Source organism: Sinocyclocheilus grahami, unplaced genomic scaffold, assembly GCF_001515645.1.
Source record: "Sinocyclocheilus grahami isolate Dianchi unplaced genomic scaffold, SAMN03320097.WGS_v1.1 scaffold2142.1, whole genome shotgun sequence".
Classification (NCBI taxonomy): Eukaryota; Metazoa; Chordata; class Actinopteri; order Cypriniformes; family Cyprinidae; genus Sinocyclocheilus; species Sinocyclocheilus grahami.
In genome coordinates, this window is record NW_015507321.1 from 95,796 (window position 1) to 115,707 (window position 19,912).

The 19,912-nt window shown below is 38.6% G+C and overlaps 1 protein-coding gene and 1 pseudogene across 1 annotated transcript; both read left to right on the forward strand.

Annotated features, from left to right (window-relative positions):
- LOC107574193 (patched domain-containing protein 3-like) overlaps nt 1-1,411 on the forward strand; it is a 4,644-nt pseudogene extending 3,233 nt beyond the window's left edge.
- Nucleotides 1,412-1,628: 217 nt separating this feature from the next.
- On the forward strand, nt 1,629-6,538 carry LOC107574194 (patched domain-containing protein 3-like). Its single transcript, XM_016260660.1, has 4 exons — nt 1,629-2,315; nt 2,664-2,791; nt 2,870-3,015; nt 4,902-6,538. The coding sequence occupies exons 1-4, from the start codon at nt 1,629-1,631 to the stop codon at nt 6,536-6,538; spliced, it is 2,598 nt and encodes an 865-aa protein (XP_016116146.1).
- The last annotated feature ends 13,374 nt before the right edge of the window (nt 6,539-19,912 follow it).

Below are 19,912 nucleotides of genomic sequence, written 5' to 3' on the forward strand. Positions count from 1 at the left end.
TGTAAGTGGCATCTATCGCTATTTGCACTTAGTGTAAGTGGCATCTATCGCTATTTGCACTTAGTGTAAGTGGCATCTATCGCTATTTGCACTTAGTGTAAGTGGCATCTATCGCTATTTGCACTTAGTGTAAGTGGCATCTATCGCTATTTGCACTTAGTGTAAGTGGCATCTATCGCTATTTGCACTTAGTGTAAGTGGCATCTATCGCTATTTGCACTTAGTGTAAGTGGCATCTATCGCTATTTGCACTTAGTGTAAGTGGCATCTATCGCTATTTGCACTTAGTGTAAGTGGCATCTATCGCTATTTGCACTTAGTGTAAGTGGCATCTATCGCTATTTGCACTTAGTGTAAGTGGCATCTATCGCTATTTGCACTTAGTGTAAGTGGCATCTATCGCTATTTGCACTTAGTGTAAGTGGCATCTATCGCTATTTGCACTTAGTGTAAGTGGCATCTATCGCTATTTGCACTTAGTGTAAGTGGCATCTATCGCTATTTGCACTTAGTGTAAGTGGCATCTATCGCTATTTGCACTTAGTGTAAGTGGCATCTATCGCTATTTGCACTTAGTGTAAATATAATATAATTGCTATTTACATTTAATGTAAGTGGCATCTATCGCTATTTGCACTTAGTGCAAATAGCCGCTGCCAATAATTCAATATATTTTTATGTATATTTTCGAAATAGATTTTCATATATTTAAATAGAAAATATATTTTATACTGTATGTAAATATTTATTATTCATATATTTCAATCTATGTGACGTCTGTATGGGCGGGATTGCTTACGAGACATTGTTGACGTTAAAGCTGCTCGAGCGCAGAGAAAATGAAGGACAGCGCAACCGCTGAGGGCTGAAACTATAGCAATGCAGGGCTGTCAGTCAACCCGCGTGGCCCGGCCCTCCGAAATGTGACGTCACACTGCGAGAGAATCAAAACGGCAGGCCTATTGAGACTGACTTGGTTTAAAGGGGATTAAAAAATGAGGAGTGGGTGGATTTTTATTATTGTAGGGTGGTTGTGTTCACACACTGCCAACACACATTTATGTCCAGACACCATGTAAAAGTGGATTTTGCATAATAGGTGCCCTTTAAATTTGTTTTCTTTTTGTAATTGTGTGTTTAGTCATGCAACCTCTTGCCAGATTCTATTGTCTTGATGAGTTAAAGCACACTTATGTGGATGATTGGAATTTTTGTACTTTAAAAAAAAAAAGGTTCTGATTTTATACTGGACCCATGTCTTTTGCCCTCATTGTAAAAGTGAATCTGCATTGGCTAGTGCAGGTTTTGAGCTCTATCAAATATTTCCCTGGATGCAGGAATTCCCCGGGTGTTTTAGTCAGTTGTTCCTTTAAAGACAGTCCCCTAAGATTGAAAATGTCCCATTAGTTAATCATGCCGTTTCTGGGAGTGATGCACAGGGCAGGTGCGAACAAGGAAGCTTGTTATTGAGTAACCTTATTTTGTTAAAAAGTAACAAATGAGTTTTAAGTGTTAAACTCAGCCTATAAATATGCTATGACAGCACTGAGTCATTGTAGAAGGAGGATGTTTCTGGGGCTTTGCAGAAGAGCAAGAGATTCACCGTAAACTGTTGAAGTGTATGGAGGATGGCGAAGTGTAAGACAGACTGCATCGAACGACCTCTGTCTCTGGCCTTTGAAAAACTTGGTTGTGTTGTTGGTAGACATCCATGTGTGTTTCTTTTATTAGCTTTATATGTGGCTGCTGCCCTTGGAGCTGGTTTTGTTTTTCTTCAGGAGAGGGAGGCGAATGATATTGAAGAACAGTTTACACCTGTCAATGGACCTGCCAAGTTGGAGAGGGCAATTGTGGTGGAAAATTTCCCACAATCCGAAGAGTTTTCTGATTTACGGCTTGCGTCTGAAGGCACTTATGCCTCTTTGATCATCACAGGCTTGAAAGAAGAAAATATATTAACCGAAGCAGCTTTTAACGACATTATAGAGCTAGACAGACAAGTGAAAAGTATAACGACAGGAAACACTTTTGAAAACCTCTGTGCCAAAACAAAAGGACGGTGCATATCAAATGCAATTTTAGACATTATCAATTACAATGCTACTGAAATAGTTTCTTCAAACATAACATATCCGATGAATAATGACATCTTTTTGGGAACAACCATTGGCGGTGTAAAGCTGGATAGCTCAGAGCTCACCAGTGCCAGAGCGGTCAGGCTTTTTTACTTCTTAGATGAGAAGAAGACAAAGGAAACCCCTTGCTGGCTCGATGGCTTTCTAAAACTCCTCTCAAACTCTACAGAACAGAAAACGGTAAGCAAAAGAAATGATTGTGAGTTATGATCTATATCTCCATGTATACAAACACCTGATGACCTGATTGTATGTGTGTGTGTGTGTGTGTGTGTGTGTAAAAGTACCTCAAGTGTCATTAATCAAATAATCTCCAATAACTGAAACTAAAGAACCAAAAGTCATTTTGACAACAGTTCCAAAATGTTGAGAGAATGAACCAAATCTATGTACATTTTCTTGATTTTTCTGCTGGCTATTCATGTCCTGTAATGATTTTCCCTAACTAATTCTTCACTATGCTATATCCTAACTAATTCTTCACAGTGATTATAATGAACATTTGTCATTTGTGTTGAATTTTTACAGGTCCATGTGTCTTACTTTACATCGATATCAAGACAGAATGAGTTTGAAAACAATTCAGACTCTATCATCCCCCTTTTCTCTGTTACGTATGTCCTGGCCATTACCATTTCAGTTCTGTCTTGTTTAAGGTATTGTAAAGAATAAAAAATCCCATTAGCACATTTCTATCACTAGTTATGGTATTGATCCCTTGTGTCCTTCCCCAGGTTAGACTGCGTCAGGACGAAGGTGTGGGTGGCTGCGTTGGGTGTTGTCTCTGCTGGTATGGCCGTGTTGGCCAGCTTTGGACTGCTGCTGTTCTGTGGGATGCCATTTGCCATGACCGTGGAAACAGCCCCCTTTCTGATTCTCGGTAAATTTCATTTATTTCCTCACCTAGTAGGCGTCTCACAGCTGATGTTAACAGGCTCCGCTGTTTTCCAGGTGTTGGTGTTGACGACATGTTCATTATGATCTCCTGCTGGCAGAAGACTGAAGTTGATAAAGACGTTGAGGTTCGCTTAGCAGACACATACAAGGAGGCCGGTGTGTCCATAACAATCACCACGCTGACGGATGTGCTGGCTTTCTACATCGGTCTTGCGACCCCCTTCCGCTCGGTTCAGTCCTTTTGCTTGTACACCAGCACAGCTCTTCTGTTTTGCTACATCTTCAACATCACCTTCTTTGGCGCGTGTCTCGCACTGAACGGAAGGCGAGAGAAAGGCAACAGACACTGGCTGACCTGCATGAAAGTCCCAGAAGCCACTGGTGATGGTAGAGGTTGTTGTGTTGGTGGGGCGTATGATGAAGACACACATACGGAATTTGAAATGCCAATGAATTCATTCTTTAAAAACTATTACGGCCCATTTCTGACAAGAGTTGGTAGACATATCCATGTGTTTCTTTTATTAGCTCTATATGTGGCTGCTGCCCTTGGAGCTGGTTTTGTTTTTCTTCAGGAGAGGGAGGCGAATGATATTGAAGAACAGTTTACACCTGTCAATGGACCTGCCAAGTTGGAGAGGGCAATTGTGGTGGAAAATTTCCCACAATCCGAAGAGTTTTCTGATTTACGGCTTGCGTCTGAAGGCACTTATGCCTCTTTGATCATCACAGGCTTGAAAGAAGAAAATATATTAACCGAAGCAGCTTTTAACGACATTATAGAGCTAGACAGACAAGTGAAAAGTATAACGACAGGAAACACTTTTGAAAACCTCTGTGCCAAAACAAAGGGACGGTGCATATCAAATGCAATTTTAGACATTATCAATTACAATGCTACTGAAATAGTTTCTTCAAACATAACATATCCGATGAATAATGACATCTTTTTGGGAACAACCATTGGCGGTGTAAAGCTGGATAGCTCAGAGCTCACCAGTGCCAGAGCGGTCAGGCTTTTTTACTTCTTAGATGAGAAGAAGACAAAGGAAACCCCTTGCTGGCTCGATGGCTTTCTAAAACTCCTCTCAAACTCTACAGAACAGAAAACGGTAAGCAAAAGAAATGATTGTGAGTTATGATCTATATCTCCATGTATACAAACACCTGATGACCTGATTGTATGTGTGTGTGTGTAAAAGTACCTCAAGTGTCATTAATCAAATAATCTCCAATAACTGAAACTAAAGAACCAAAAGTCATTTTGACAACAGTTCCAAAATGTTGAGAGAATGAACCAAATCTATGTACATTTTCTTGATTTTTCTGCTGGCTATTCATGTCCTGTAATGATTTTCCCTAACTAATTCTTCACTATGCTATATCCTAACTAATTCTTCACAGTGATTATAATGAACATTTGTCATTTGTGTTGAATTTTTACAGGTCCATGTGTCTTACTTTACATCGATATCAAGACAGAATGAGTTTGAAAACAATTCAGACTCTATCATCCCCCTTTTCTCTGTTACGTATGTCCTGGCCATTACCATTTCAGTTCTGTCTTGTTTAAGGTATTGTAAAGAATAAAAAATCCCATTAGCACATTTCTATCACTAGTTATGGTATTGATCCCTTGTGTCCTTCCCCAGGTTAGACTGCGTCAGGACGAAGGTGTGGGTGGCTGCGTTGGGTGTTGTCTCTGCTGGTATGGCCGTGTTGGCCAGCTTTGGACTGCTGCTGTTCTGTGGGATGCCATTTGCCATGACCGTGGAAACAGCCCCCTTTCTGATTCTCGGTAAATTTCATTTATTTCCTCACCTAGTAGGCGTCTCACAGCTGATGTTAACAGGCTCCGCTGTTTTCCAGGTGTTGGTGTTGACGACATGTTCATTATGATCTCCTGCTGGCAGAAGACTGAAGTTGATAAAGACGTTGAGGTTCGCTTAGCAGACACATACAAGGAGGCCGGTGTGTCCATAACAATCACCACGCTGACGGATGTGCTGGCTTTCTACATCGGTCTTGCGACCCCCTTCCGCTCGGTTCAGTCCTTTTGCTTGTACACCAGCACAGCTCTTCTGTTTTGCTACATCTTCAACATCACCTTCTTTGGCGCGTGTCTCGCACTGAACGGAAGGCGAGAGAAAGGCAACAGACACTGGCTGACCTGCATGAAAGTCCCAGAAGCCACTGGTGATGGTAGAGGTTGTTGTGTTGGTGGGGCGTATGATGAAGACACACATACGGAATTTGAAATGCCAATGAATTCATTCTTTAAAAACTATTACGGCCCGTTTCTGACAAGAGTGTGGGTTAAGACACTCGTGTGTCTGATCTATGCCGGCTATTTGGCAGTCAGTATCTACGGATGCTTCCAAATACAGGAAGGTCTAGATGTGAAAAATTTAGCAGAAGATGGCTCTTATGTTGGTAGTTACTATGACAAAGAAGATGAATTCTTCTCTGCCTTTGGTCCCAATGTCATGTTAGTTATAAAGGATGAAGACTTTCAATACTGGAACCCAACTGCTCGCAGAAGTCTTGACTTGTGTTTGGAAAATTTTCAAAATCTGACAATGGCACATTCAGGCATTCTGCCTGTTTCTTGGCTGAGTGAATACATGAAGTTTGGACTGAATGCTGGTTTCGATTTAGATAATGAAATGCAGTTCAAAAGCCATTTAACTGCATTTCTTACACAGTTTGGATTCAGTCAAGATGTTAATTTCACTAACAACCAAATTCATGCATCACGTATGTTCATTCAGACTGCGAACATCAGCACATCGAGCGATGAGAAGAACATGCTGAATGCATTTAGAGAAACCGCAGAAAAATGTGGGAAGACGCAGACACCCATTAATCTGATTGTGTACCACCCTGCATTCATCTATTTCGACCAATTTGCCGTCATAATCAGTAATACAATCCAAAACTTAGTGGTTGCTACATGTGCGATGTTAGTTATTTCACTCCTGTTGATCCCAAACCCTCTTTGCTCTCTCTGGGTGACATTTTCCATCGCATCTGTCATTGTGGGAGTGGCCGGTTTCATGGCATTATGGGATGTTAGTTTAGACGCTGTGTCTATGATAATTCTTGTTATTTGTATCGGGTTTTCTGTTGACTTCTCTGCTCACATATCCTATGCTTTTGTGTCAAGTGAAAAATCCTCAGCGAATGAAAAAGCCATGGATGCCATCAATAAACTGGGCTATCCGATCGTTCAGGGGGCCGTGTCCACTATCGCAGGTGTGGTGGTGCTTTCGGCTGCCAAAAGCTACATCTTCAGGACCTTCTTCAAAATCATGTTCTTAGTCATTCTGTTTGGGGCCGTCCATGGCATCGTATTCATACCTGTGTTCCTGACCTTCCTTGACACTTGTAGTAACAGTCATGAAAAAAACAAAGAAAATCTTCCAGAGCACAGTGTCACAAGCGAGTGGAAAGTTAAAGCAATCGTGATTCAGAATGAATGGTCTGCTGATCCTGACTGTTACTAAGCTTAGTTTTCTGAAAAATGTCACCTGTAGAATTTATTAATCAAGGTTAATTTCTGAATATACTATTGTGCTCAAGTTTCCCCCTCAATCTAAATGCACAGGTGAAATTGAGACTAAATTGTCCATAAGTGTGTGTGTGTATGTTCACCCTGTGATGAACTGGCCATCTGTCCTGGGTGTTTCCCAATTAACGGCCCGAGACCCAACATAGGACAAGTGGTTTCGAAAATGGATGAACTTTTTTCTTTTTGTATGAGCGTAGCTCTGTATGACACTTTGATTTGACCATGCAACAAGATCCTAAAATAGCAATCATTCTGTTATGTCCTTACAACATAAGGACACTGCATGTTACATTTTTTTGTGTATTTACATTTTAATCAAGTTTTCTTCAATATTATTTTCAATGCATTTCTATTTAATATGCACATCTATTCATTTTAACACGTCAATGGAAACACAGCTTTGCATTTGTAATCCAGTTCAAATCCACTTTCCAGTACATTGATTAAACCACATTACTAAACACTGGGAATTTTATGGCATTAAAAGAACTTGATCTCAGCATAATTGTCACTGAAGTTAATGAGTGTTTAATTTATGACACAGTATATGCACGAATGCATAAACACCTCTGCCCCTGATGTTCTCTCCTGCATCTTGTAAGCTTGATGCCATGATCGATGTAAGCAGAGGCAATATTTCCTGGTCAACATTTCCTTGTTCCTGGTCCCTTCTGGAAAGTAAATCTTTGCTAATGCAAAAAGTAAAACAGTAACCCATCTATTCTGTGTCTCTAAACACACTAAACATATTAAGGGCATAATGCGCCTAATTTGTCTATAATATTGTCATGGAACACTCTCAAACAAGACTAAGATTCAACAATGATTCAGAAGAGTGCCCTCTGGTGGCTATCATGAGCACACCAGCTGATGGCTTTGACAAATATAGTCACAGGTTACTAGCCAAACCGCAAAACTGTGTAGTAAGGTGACCAGACGTGCCATTTCCTGGGGACACGTTCTGGCCAGGATTTCTAAATTGCCTAAAATATCCAGATTCGAAAGCATAAGGAGCTGTCTGCTCCGCTCGCTATAGCTCTCAAGGTACTTGCACTGCAAAAAATGCTTTTCTTACTTAGATTTTTTTGTCTAGTTTCCAGCCAAAATATCTAAAAATCTTAAATCAAGTCAAAATTCAATGAGTTTTTGCTTAGAACAAGCAAAATAATCTTATTTCAAACAGAAAATATATCAAAACTTCATTTTTGATTATAGTAATGTGCATTGCTAAGAACAACTTTAGAGGCGATTTTCTCAATATTTAGATTATTTTTTTTTTTTGCACCCTCAGATTCCAGATTTTCAAATAGTTGTATCTCGACCAAATATTGTCCTCTCCTAACAAACCATACATCAATGGCAAGCTTATTTATTCATCTTTCAGATGGTCAAATGTCACATATATCAACTCTGAACATCACAAGACAAGCTACTACAAAGTCACAACTAAAATAAAAGCAAAAATAAAAGTAAAGAAAAGAAATACCAAGACAATTTAGCTGCATAATTTATTCATGCCGCAATGCTTGCTGGGAGCCATGGATAAGCTTTGTAGTATGCTGGTACCCAGCATGCATTGCGACATGAAGCTTTCTGTTGATTGTCAGCATTGATGGGTTTCATATGCTGATTATTGATGTCTGTGTGTCTGAATGATACACTGACTCAGCTGGTGCAGCTTTTTCAGAGCGACTGCAGGAGCGCTGATGACGACACAGCTGTTTCACGATTGGCCAAATACACCACATGACGTGTGTTTCTAACATCTTCAAATCCAATGCTGCTCATAAATCTGTGTTTTTAGAACATTAAAAGCTTTTTTACTGTAGCCACAATGTTATATTGAGTCACGTTTATCATGAAAGCATATATACCCCCACTTTATTAGTATTTAAATAGTATATATTTACATTGAACTTTATTCTTGAACAGATGGCGCTGTATTCAGCAGTATATAAAAAGTGTTTCTGTTGCTCATGAAAATGTTTCTGAAACGTCTGTGTATTTGACAAATATTGCATTTAATTCACTTCATCTGTGAGCGTCACTAACGGGAGCAGAAAGTGTCCGGCTTGACGGCTCTGTTTTCACCTCCACCCCCGACTGCAAGCGGCTGCTCTCGTTGACTGCCGTCTGTAGCCGTGCTTCAAGTCGAACGCTCCTATTATAAGCACCAATCAAGATGGCGGAGAAAAAATGAACATCTTGTTCTAACCACGGACACAAAAGTTATACCACAATTCATGCACAGTCATGTCAAGCAGATACTGAGAGAGACACAGTGCATCATCGTGTCGTGTGTGCTGGATGCAGTATTTTCTGAGGGAGGGGTTTGGCAACACTGCACGAGACCGTGCTACCGTGACTGTCGAGAGCGGGACGACGGTGTTTAGTGTCCCGCAGCAGCAGCAGAGAGTGTGCCGTCAGCGCAGCTGAAGAGTTCTGCGTTCAAATGCACGCATTAGGCTTGAGCTTGCTGCAAAGCATCGGCAAAAGTTTCGTTAAGTAGTAATTTAAAGTGGAAGTGAAGCAGTTAAGTTTACATTATGTAGTAAAGTGATTTCCACTTTGATTATAAAAAATATATAACAAACATGATTAATGTAACCATTTTAAAGAAAAAAGGATGTTTTGTTATAGCTTTTAGAGCAAGGGCGCCGCCATCTTGCAGTACCACCGCGTGTGACGTCACGGGGGTTGGTTCGCGCCGATGGCCAGTGAAGTAATACAAGCATTTCTTTACATTTTGAACACACAAATGTTATTTTAACACACAAATAATTTGGTTTTCACCATAATTTGGATGAATATTCAACATCAAACTGTCTATATGCTACGTTTTGATCGTGGTATCCCAAACATTGTTTTCATAATGCCAGGCGCAAGGTGATGTAACCAGACGACGCTTCATCATTCATGTCACATTTTATTCTTATGTCCGACCATTAAGACATATGCAGTACATTGACTGGTTCACCAGTTGTATGTATCATATTTTATGTTCACCTGCGACTACAATTAGCTTTCCTGCTGTTAACAGGACGTAGTGTTTAACTAATCACCTAACGTTATCTGAACAATCGGACCAGTGCTGCTTCCTCAATAAAGTTTATCATTCTCACGTGTTTTAAGCCTTGTCAGTTTAAATATTAAAGTGTTTAAGCCATTCAAGCGTGAGACAGCACGGAATAGATTTCAGTGCGGTATTTACACGCTGTGATAGACTTTTTCTGAAAGAGATTTAAATGCGGTACTCAGGCGTTGTGATAGATCATTTCTGTTCTCGCCGGCAGCGCCGCGCACACACACACACACACACTCACTCTCTCTCACACACTCTCACACACACTCACTCTCGGTTCATTTTTGTGAAGCGCTCCTGCTCAAGACAGAGACGGCAGTATAAAAGCACAACGTTTTGTTGATATAGTGAGTGCACACAAAAAAAATAGACACTTTGCAGTTCCGAATCATGTATTACTCTTTATGAGCAAAAATGACGCATAGGCTATTTAAAGTTGTTTCCACTGAAAAAAATGCAAGCGATCTCGCTGGCGACTTCATGTCCTTCTTCAGCTTCCACTCTCCGCACAAACTATTGGATATGCGTCTAACAGCGCTTTCGATTCGATTCAATATCGATTATTTTGGATATATATCAGGTACATTGCCAAATTTTCTCAAAGAAAAAACAAATCTCTCAACTAATGCTGTAAACTATACATGAGAGTCAGTTGGTACTGCATTACTATAATATTGAAGGTTAAAATTGACTGATTTTAGCAGTTGTAGGCTATAGCTTACAAATCAAAGTTTTTAAAATAATAAAGTCACAAGTACATAATGATTTTTCTACTTCAATTCGTTTGTTTGTTTTTTTTAATATAAACATTTAAATGGTGGCTGTCATAAAAAAAAAGATGGATTTATTCAAACATAAATGAAACATAAGAACAGTAAAAAAAATTATAATGAATATGTTATATGGTGCATATATTTAGTAAAATACCCCTCTCTACAGTTTATTTTTCTGGCTGACTAATGAGTTTATGGCCCCCGAATATGCTTTTCTGTGGTAAATGTGACGTTACGTGACATTGTTTACAAGCCGTTATATTGACGTGTTTGCGCGGCTGAAACACTGATTGAGCGATTACATGAGACAGGATGTAAAGAACATGTAAAGTTGTACTCTTTCTTATAACTTACCTTCGGATGTTTAGTCATGTTTATTTTCTGTTTATTTTCTGTTGAACTGAGGCGCTACAGCGATCTGTCACTCCACATTAAACAGCGCCAAAACTGCATTTATTGTTTGAATACTGAAATACAATGGACAGAAATTGAAATCTGAGGCTTTGTTTCGTATTAAAAGCACCAAGGCACAATGCTTATTGCGATATATTGGATGGGAAGAGCACTTCAACGTTCCGTCCATTAACTGAAAACAAGGTTAGACTAATCGATTCTTGGGATTTCAGAATCAATATCGTTCCGTAAAAATGAGAATCGATTAATATCGAGATATCGATATTTTTTACCCAGCCCTACTAAAAACAATTAGAACTGTTAATTCTGAATTAGTAAAACAGAAATGCCAGGAGAAGAGCCTGGAAAACCACACCAACATACAACAAATGCAGCCTGCAGCAGCAAAAATCAAGTAAATACAAATGCACTGAATTTTTATTTATTTATTTTGATGCTGTTCACATTATTTAAACCATTCATTTTGATTTAACAGCGTTGTATCAGGTTCCTCATTCAAACATGAGTGCATCATGTTAAACGGACTTGAAATTGTTACTCTTTGACGATATATTAATTTTGAGTTAACATGTTTTACTTTTTACTTTAAGTTGCTTAATCTAAAAAGTATATTTGACTTTAATATAATTGAATAATTTAAATGAATAACAATCATGCTTTACTTAAATGTATTTTCAACACTCCTTATTTGTTGTTTGACCAGATAATGTGATGTGCAATACAAATAATAACTTTAAAATATTGTACATTGTACATATAAAACACTGTTATGCGTATGTGGCAGTGTGGGATGGGCTTCCCTTCTTCGGGTGGTGTCCCTTTATGAGAGTGAGTAATGAGGATAATTAATGTCGGAGTATTTAAATGTCTGGGCAGGAAGCATTAGAACGTAGCCTCTGTCGTACCCGCCCCTCTTCCGGTGCCAGTGGATGTGTTTGTTTGTGTTTTGGTGTTTTTGTGTGTAAACTGATATTGAATTGACTTTGATTTGTACGTGGGGTTTTTTGTATTGGTTTGGATTTAGGTCTTTAAAGTGGGAGGGGTTGGCTATGGTACCCTGTACTGTGTGTCCACATGGAGTGCTGTGTTTAACACTTTTGTTCATAAGAGTGTGTCATGGGTATTGTGTGTGAGGTAGAAACCTGAGGGTCTTTGCTGGACACTTCCCTCTTTATTTTTGTTATCTTATGGTATTGTAGGGCTGTGTATCACCAGCAAAGTCACGATACGATACAGGACTGCACCGAATTTCACCTCAGCAGAATTTAGTAAAACAGCTGTTTATTATACACTGCTATATAGGGCCGTTGCTAACTATAGGCAGAGCAGGCAGTTGACCTCTGCATTATGAAGGGCCTCCATAACTGTACCACAGTACAATATAGGTAATGGCATATGTTTCATGCTTACATTGAGCACTCCCCACCAGGTACAATATTCTGATTGTTTGCATCTTGTTTTTAAGCCCATTAATAATAATGTACTCGTTCTAATAAACTTATATGGTAATGTACTCATTCTAATATATAAAAACAATCATTTACATTGCTGGTAGGTTATCATTGTACAAATTAACACTCTCTCTACGATTAAAAACAATGAGAAGAGTTCTAAACTAACGCGCTGTCTTCACTGTATCTAATGCACACACGCACGCTCAAGGCTGGTTTATACTCGACGAGTCCGCAAGTTCGCTTAGGTGCACACGGCAAATATGGTGTTGGCAAAAGTTCGCTTTGAGTGCGCGCGACGTCGTTTCGCGTGGCAGTGTGCACAACATTTTTTGCAACCGAAGATGCACGAGTTCAAAGCGACTCTAGCCGAACATGCATGTCTGTGCCAGCATTTGTGTGAAACAGAAGTATGGTGTTATTTTAATGACAAATGTCGAGAGCACATTATTGTAGCAGGAAAGCACATAAATATAATGCACGAGTGCGAATCTCTCAGTTCGCATGCGGATTTCCTTTGCGCTCGTACAAAACCGGACAGGCGCGCTCAGATACACGCTGCTCTCGCTCAAACTCTGTCCTGCGCACTCGCAAATCTCTCTATGCTCATGCTATTCATTCTTTTCGCACCTGAATTAAACTTTGTCAAAAGTTATCAACCAATCAGATGTCAAAGACGGATCTGTAATTTCTTTACAATTTAACACTACTTAGTCATAATAATTAAATGTTAGATATCAATCGGGTGCTTGGATGATTTGGAAATAACCTAGTTTAACAGTTTGGTCAAACCTCTCTGAACGATTTATCTAAACACAAACTAAAAAGCATATGAAGTTCTTGTGGTCATATGTATTGTGTACTTGGATTGATACACAATACTTAAGATACTTAATACCGATACTTAAGATTTGGAGACCAAATATAACACTATAATGAATTTCTCATATTTGTCATACACTATATTATATTATATTCTATGTGTTTAATGCATTTACAGTCAATGTAATTACATGTAACTGTCATATAACTGTATATTCACTGTTTTAGAGGAGAGTGCCATTGAATGTGTAGCTAATATGAAGTGGGTTTTCATGAAGAAAAAAAATCTAACTAAAATCAGAACTGAAAACAAACACTGGATAAAAATTAAAAAAACTCCCAATAAATGTCCAAACAGCGATGCTAGAACATTTATTGTGAACATCATTTACATCTTGAATTGTTACTTATTATTGCCATCATACCAACTGATAATTTATTGCAATGATTTTAAATTCAGTTGAGGTATCTGACATATGATGGCATAACATTGATCTTTTATATGAAGTCTTTAGATCAGTGATGGGCAAACTTGGCCCTTCCAGGCCACTTTCCTGCAGAGATTTGATCCAACCCTGATAAAACTCACCTGCCTGTAGCTTTCTAGTAGTCTTGAAGACAATGATTAGCTGGTTCAGGTGTGTTTGATTAGACTTGGACCTGGAAGGCACACCCCTGCTTTAGAGCCATAGACTATAATATATTGTTTTAAGATAAATTGCTCAGAGACCAACCAGGACAGAGGTTATATATATAAATCATCCAAGCACCCAATTCCTAGCCATTTCTAATATAGGCTACATTTCATTACCATTGCTAAATATTATTAAACTGGAAAGAAATTAAAGATCCATTTTTGATTGTCAAAGAATTCCGAGTTCACTTCCCTCTCAGCCAATTAGATTTCACGCACTTTCATCTGTCAGTCGTGGAGGTCTGATTGGTTAAAGCTTTATTTATATAGAACCTTTTAAAACAGTGTTTACAAAGTACTTTACAGAGAGATGCATATGTGCATTCACAGAAAATAACAAAATGCAAATATAAAAGAGATCAAGTGGGCCTAGTAAAACAATGTACAATAACCAGTTTATATATAGTTTAAATACAACAACAACAAAAAATCAAGGAAAGGCCCTGAACAAATCTGTTTTGAGACTACTTTTTAAAAGTGCATAATAACTTTTGACAACGTTTAATTCAGGTGCGAAAAGAATGAATAGCATGAGCATAGAGAGATTTGCGAGTGCACAGGACACAGTTTGAGTGAGAGGAGAGACACGTTTTAAGTATGTGCACACTATCTGAGTGCGAGCATCTGGTTTTGTACGAGAGCAAAGGAAATCCATTTAACAAATCTTTGCTTGAAGGAGCTGTACCATCTAGTTTGAAAACTGCCATGGTTACACCTGTACTAAAGAAACCCTCACTTGATGCCTCTATTTGGTCAAATTTTCTCCATTTTGCCATCTATTTCAAAGACATTGGAAAGAATTGTGTTTTTACAGCTCCAGACCTTCCTGACTGACAATCATATTCTTGAGAAGTTTCGGTCGGGGTTTAAATCACTGCACAGCACAGAAATTGTAAAAGTTCTCGATATTTATATGGCAACAGATTCGGAGGACTCTTTGATACTGTCGATCATTCAATCCTTATCTCTCGGCTGGAGCATTGCGTTGGCTTAGGGGGGGCTGTTTTAAGCTGGTTTAAATCTTTTCTAACCAATAGACTTTTCTCTGTAAGAAAAGTTTCTCTTCTTCTCTTAGCAATCTATCCTGTGGTGTGCCTCAAGGCTCTGTTTTAGCTCCTGTCCTTTTTTTCTGGATCCAATGACCGCGCTAATCTGCTTGTCAAATTTGAGGCAACTACACTGAACAAAATTATAAACGCAACACTTTTGTTTTTGCCCCCATTTTTCATGAGCTGAACTCAAAGATCTAAGACTTTTTACAGGTTATAACTGCATTTGTCTGATGTAGACTTGTGAAGATTTATTTAAATGTGGATACCATACTGCAGCATTAACCTAAAATAAATGTGCTCTATTATTATTCATATTCATGTGTTTGTGCGGAAAATTATTAATGCGCATGCATGACAGGGAGGCGCCCGTGTGATCACTTAAATTTTTTCCTGATAATGAAATAACTTAAATTTGGGATATCTCACATGCATGAGAAATATATATATACAGAGAGCTTAAAATGTCTACTTTTAAACGAACCAGTTTTCTGATACATTTTTTGTAAAAAGTGTATAGGGTCGCTAGAGACCCGAGGTATGTAAATGTGTAAGTATTTTTCCTGCGCAACTATATTTACATATCTGACGACTCAATATGTGCAATGCATATTTTTTCCTCGAGGTGGCACTGTTTGATACACAATGATGACGTGATGTTTCACTCATAATTACTGCAGGTATAAAACAAACGAATATCATCAGTAAAAATTGAACTGGTTTGAATGGCTTTACTGCAGAGCAATTACTAAACGCAATGAAATATAAATATCTCTGCCATTTGATGCTGGATGTGGTGAATAAGCTGCCAGTTATCAAACTATTGAATATGAAGTCATTGAAAACGATAGTTTTGAGAATATGGTTGAGATCGTGAATGTACTGTGGAAGTGCGCTCTGACGATGACAGCGATTGTATAATCATCTGCTCAAATCGAACCCTTTTAAGTTTCAAAAGCAAACGAAATATGCTTTATTTTATTCTTCTGTAATTGTTCTTAAAATATCAAGAGAGTTTTTTGCTATTGGAGCAGTTAGAGGTCCATCCGTGCTGGATATATAGGTCCGGGTCGCTAAAGATCAGAATATGTAATAATGATTGGCGAAACATTCATGCATTTAAGGGTTAATGGAGGTTTAAATAAAAAAAAAAAAGCACATGCAATTAAAATATGTAACTGATCGAACAAAAACAGTGGAGATCTGACAAAAACAGGTCTCAGAGAGGTGTTTATTACAAATAAAAGTGTAAGAAGTGAGGAATATTTAACAGCAGCAGTCACAGGGCTCAAGTCCAAGTCAAGTCTCGAGTCATCAAATTTGGGACTCGAATCCGAGTTGAGTCTCGAGTCATGTGACTCGAGTCCACACCCCTGACAAAAAGTCTATAAATATGTCGTCTCCCAAAAAACTGGTGTCTTTTTTGTCACGGCCGTAACGCTTTCCCAAATCTAAAATATAAAACACATTCATAGACGAATACTTTTCTGATGTCTGGACTCTATTTTCAGGGATTTAGAAAAAAATAACGAGATGGTTCAATATATTGGTAATGAATACATTCTGTGAGAATTTATAGTTCAGGTTTTGACTGCGAATGTCATTCCATAACATTCCATTCCTGGAATTGCCCAATAATGAAACTAAAAATGATTATGCCTACATGAAGTCTCGGGACAGTTTCTTATTACTGTAATATATTTTTACATTTGTATTTCCGAAACAACTGCAGCATTGCTGCGTACAATTAAAACAGTGCAAAACTGGAAATAGAACAAAGCAACATATAAATTAAGAACAAAAGTTTTTGTCTCTCTGGCAGACACTCAAGTCTCTTTCGACTCAGTCTTTTTCTCTCTTCCAGAGGTGCCACGTCTCTCCTGAGAAAAAAAACAAAACAAGCAAGACTGCATATTATATTGTATATAATACTCTGCATACAAAAATTGCAAAAGCCAAACCAAACGAGGCATTTATCCTAAAACACTTTGCCTAAACATGCTCTGCAAGTTTGAAACGCTCATCAGACACTCTCAACATGAACGAGCAAGCGATCCACACCTTTATTTCAACCTCCACAAGCTATACAGAACTACCCCCAAACCCCAGCCCCCTCCAGCTGGACTGAATTCAGTCACACTACTGGTTGCTTAGTGTAAAATGGACATGCTCTATCTAAAGATAACAATCACACATCATCAATTATTAACAGAGTCACCTATTGGTCAAATGTAAATGTGATTCAGTTTATGATTTTCCAGACATTTCGACTAATAAAATGATCTAGAAATGTCTTTAATGACTCGTTGAAGTTAGTCTTATGCTTCCAGCCATACTTGCATGACTCATCATGCCTCTTATGTGCTTGGCCACGTTAATTGCTTCTTGCAGCAATATTTTTTCCTTAATTTTTCTTACTTCTCTGTGCAACAGTGTGTATTGTAAAAGGTCTTGTGCAAATAAATTGAAATAGAATTGTTATATAAATTGCTTTGAATAAAAGCACTTATGTTTTCACACTGTTTGCTCAATCATCCCGTCTATTTTAGCACTGTTTTCTCTGTTCATTGACCATCTCGTCTATCGCCATGTGTAGTTGTTATTCTCCTGAGTTTACAGTTTGTAGACTTATAGTAAATACAGTTTTTCTTCTCCATATCCTTTGTTGTGCGTTTTGCTACAGGAATAATTAACATAACAGATCAAACACAGCTCACTTTATGGTACTGTAAAACAAGTCATCGTAAACGTTATCTTAAGTGCATAAACCTACTTTCCCAAAATTGAAGGCATTTCTGCATGAGAAGAGTTGTAATATCATTGGGTTAATAATTACATCTGGGGACTAGTTTAAAAAAGTTATATTGGGGACTGGTTTAAAATTCAGTTACAAAAAGGTAGATTGGTGTAATTTGAATCTGAAAAAGTTCTTAAGACACAGTCTTTACATGTGTATGCAACTTCCCCCTGAGCTGGCCAAGGGGGCTGGTTGGCTGTGGATCAACAAGTGCAGTACCCTCTTGATGCACTAAGCGGTCAAGCATGCCTATTTGTAGGTCAACTGAGTCACGAACGCACAGCTGCAGCACTGCCACTTCTGCTTATAACAGCTGGACTTGAGCCCTTAAAGCGGTCATATGATGCTGCTAAAAAGAACAGTATTTGGTGTAATGAATGCGGTTTAAAGTTCAAAAAACACATTATTTTCCACATACTGTACATTATTGTTTCTCCTCTATGCCCCTCCTTTCTGAAACACGTCGATTTTTACAAAGCTCATCGGTCTGAAAAGCGAGCTGTGCTGTGATTGGCCAGCTATCCAGAGCGTTGTGATTGGCCGAATACCTCAAGCGTGTGACGGAAATGTTACACCCCTCACCATACTGTGATGATGCCCTGTCCGGCCGGAGCGATGATTCAAAAACATTAAAACCCATTATAAACGAGGCATTTGTTGCATCCAGTGGGGACATAATTATGGATTATAATGACTTATACTGTCTTTTTACGCGTTGTGTTGCATCGCGCTGCGTAAACATAAAACCATGTCTGCATTTGTGATCAGAGAAATGACAAACAACAAGCGCTACTCTACACTGCCCAAAACTCGCGTTTGAATCATCAGTGGCAAATCCTTTAAATGAAAACGTACTTACAGTCTGTGAGTCAGAACAGCCGGCATTGTTCCAGAACACTTCAACCCAAATATTCAGATGTGTGCAGCACATTTTATGGAGGACTGTTTCCTGATCCTGGGAGAGTAGACTACAGTGTTGTAAATACAACTTAACCACTGATTTCTAGTCGTGTCCTCTTTTGGAAGACCAAACAAAGTAGTTTCGCTTTCACAACGAAACACACAGTGGCCTAGCGTGAGGGGAAGCCCCGGCTTAGCGTGCGCTGAGGCCGGGATAGAGTGAGCTGAGGCGGCGGGGTCGAGAATGGCGGTACCGGCGGATTCAACGAATGAGCGGCAACCAGATGTGACGACCCCGGGCTGGACTCCGCTTCGTCCACGGTGAAAGCCGGTCCGGCGATCCACAGCGCGAAGTTTTCCTCAGCGACCAGCACAGATCAGCTCAAATACTTGAAGGAGTACCTTTTTCAATGCTCACTTCTGGACGACTGCTTGAGATTCACACAAACATAACATGTCATGTCTGACATGACGCTTAGTTAATGTTTGGGGAAAAATCTGATGTGTAACATTATATTAGATCCATGCGTTACAGTAGGTCCTAATATAAATCGGTCTCAATGTTAATCAAACATTAAAAGAAAAGATGGAATCACTCGCTGCTCTTGATTAAGCTACTGTTTATTTGCATCTTTGTTCTTGTTTTTAATAACAAAGATAAAATAAAAATAGCTATATTGTGATAAATAACATAGTAATTATTATTAAGAAAAGATTAGGAGGAAAATATGCAACGTTGCTTGGTGATTTTGCTTTGGAATCTTCAGAAAGCTATAACTCGGTTTTTCTCAGAATCAACTCTGCTGACTATTGCCTTCAAACGGCTGTAGCTCAGTCATTTTTTGTCTGATATTCAGAAATAGGTTTGAATGGACCGTGAATGGAGTTTAAGAACAAGTTTGATCAACTAGCAGTAATCAGTTTTACTTTTCAGATTCAAATTACACCAATCTACCTATTCGTAACTGAATTAAAAAAGTTATGACCAGTCTTGAAGAAAAAAATCAGATGACTAACTTTTTCAGACTAGTCTGTGCAGTTTACGCAACCATCCACAGATGTAATTATTAACCTGATTTATAAGTCTTCACGTGTAGGAATGCTGACTTTGGAAAAGTAGGTTTATGCACTTAAGATAATGTATATGATGACTTGTTTTACAGTACCATAAAGACATTAAAAGAAAAGATGGAATTACTCGCTGCTCTTGATTAAGCTACTGTTTATTTGCATCTTTGTTCTTGTTTTTAATAACAAAGATAAAATAAAAATAGCTATATTGTGATAAATAACATAGTAATTATTATTAAGAAAAGATTAGGAGGAA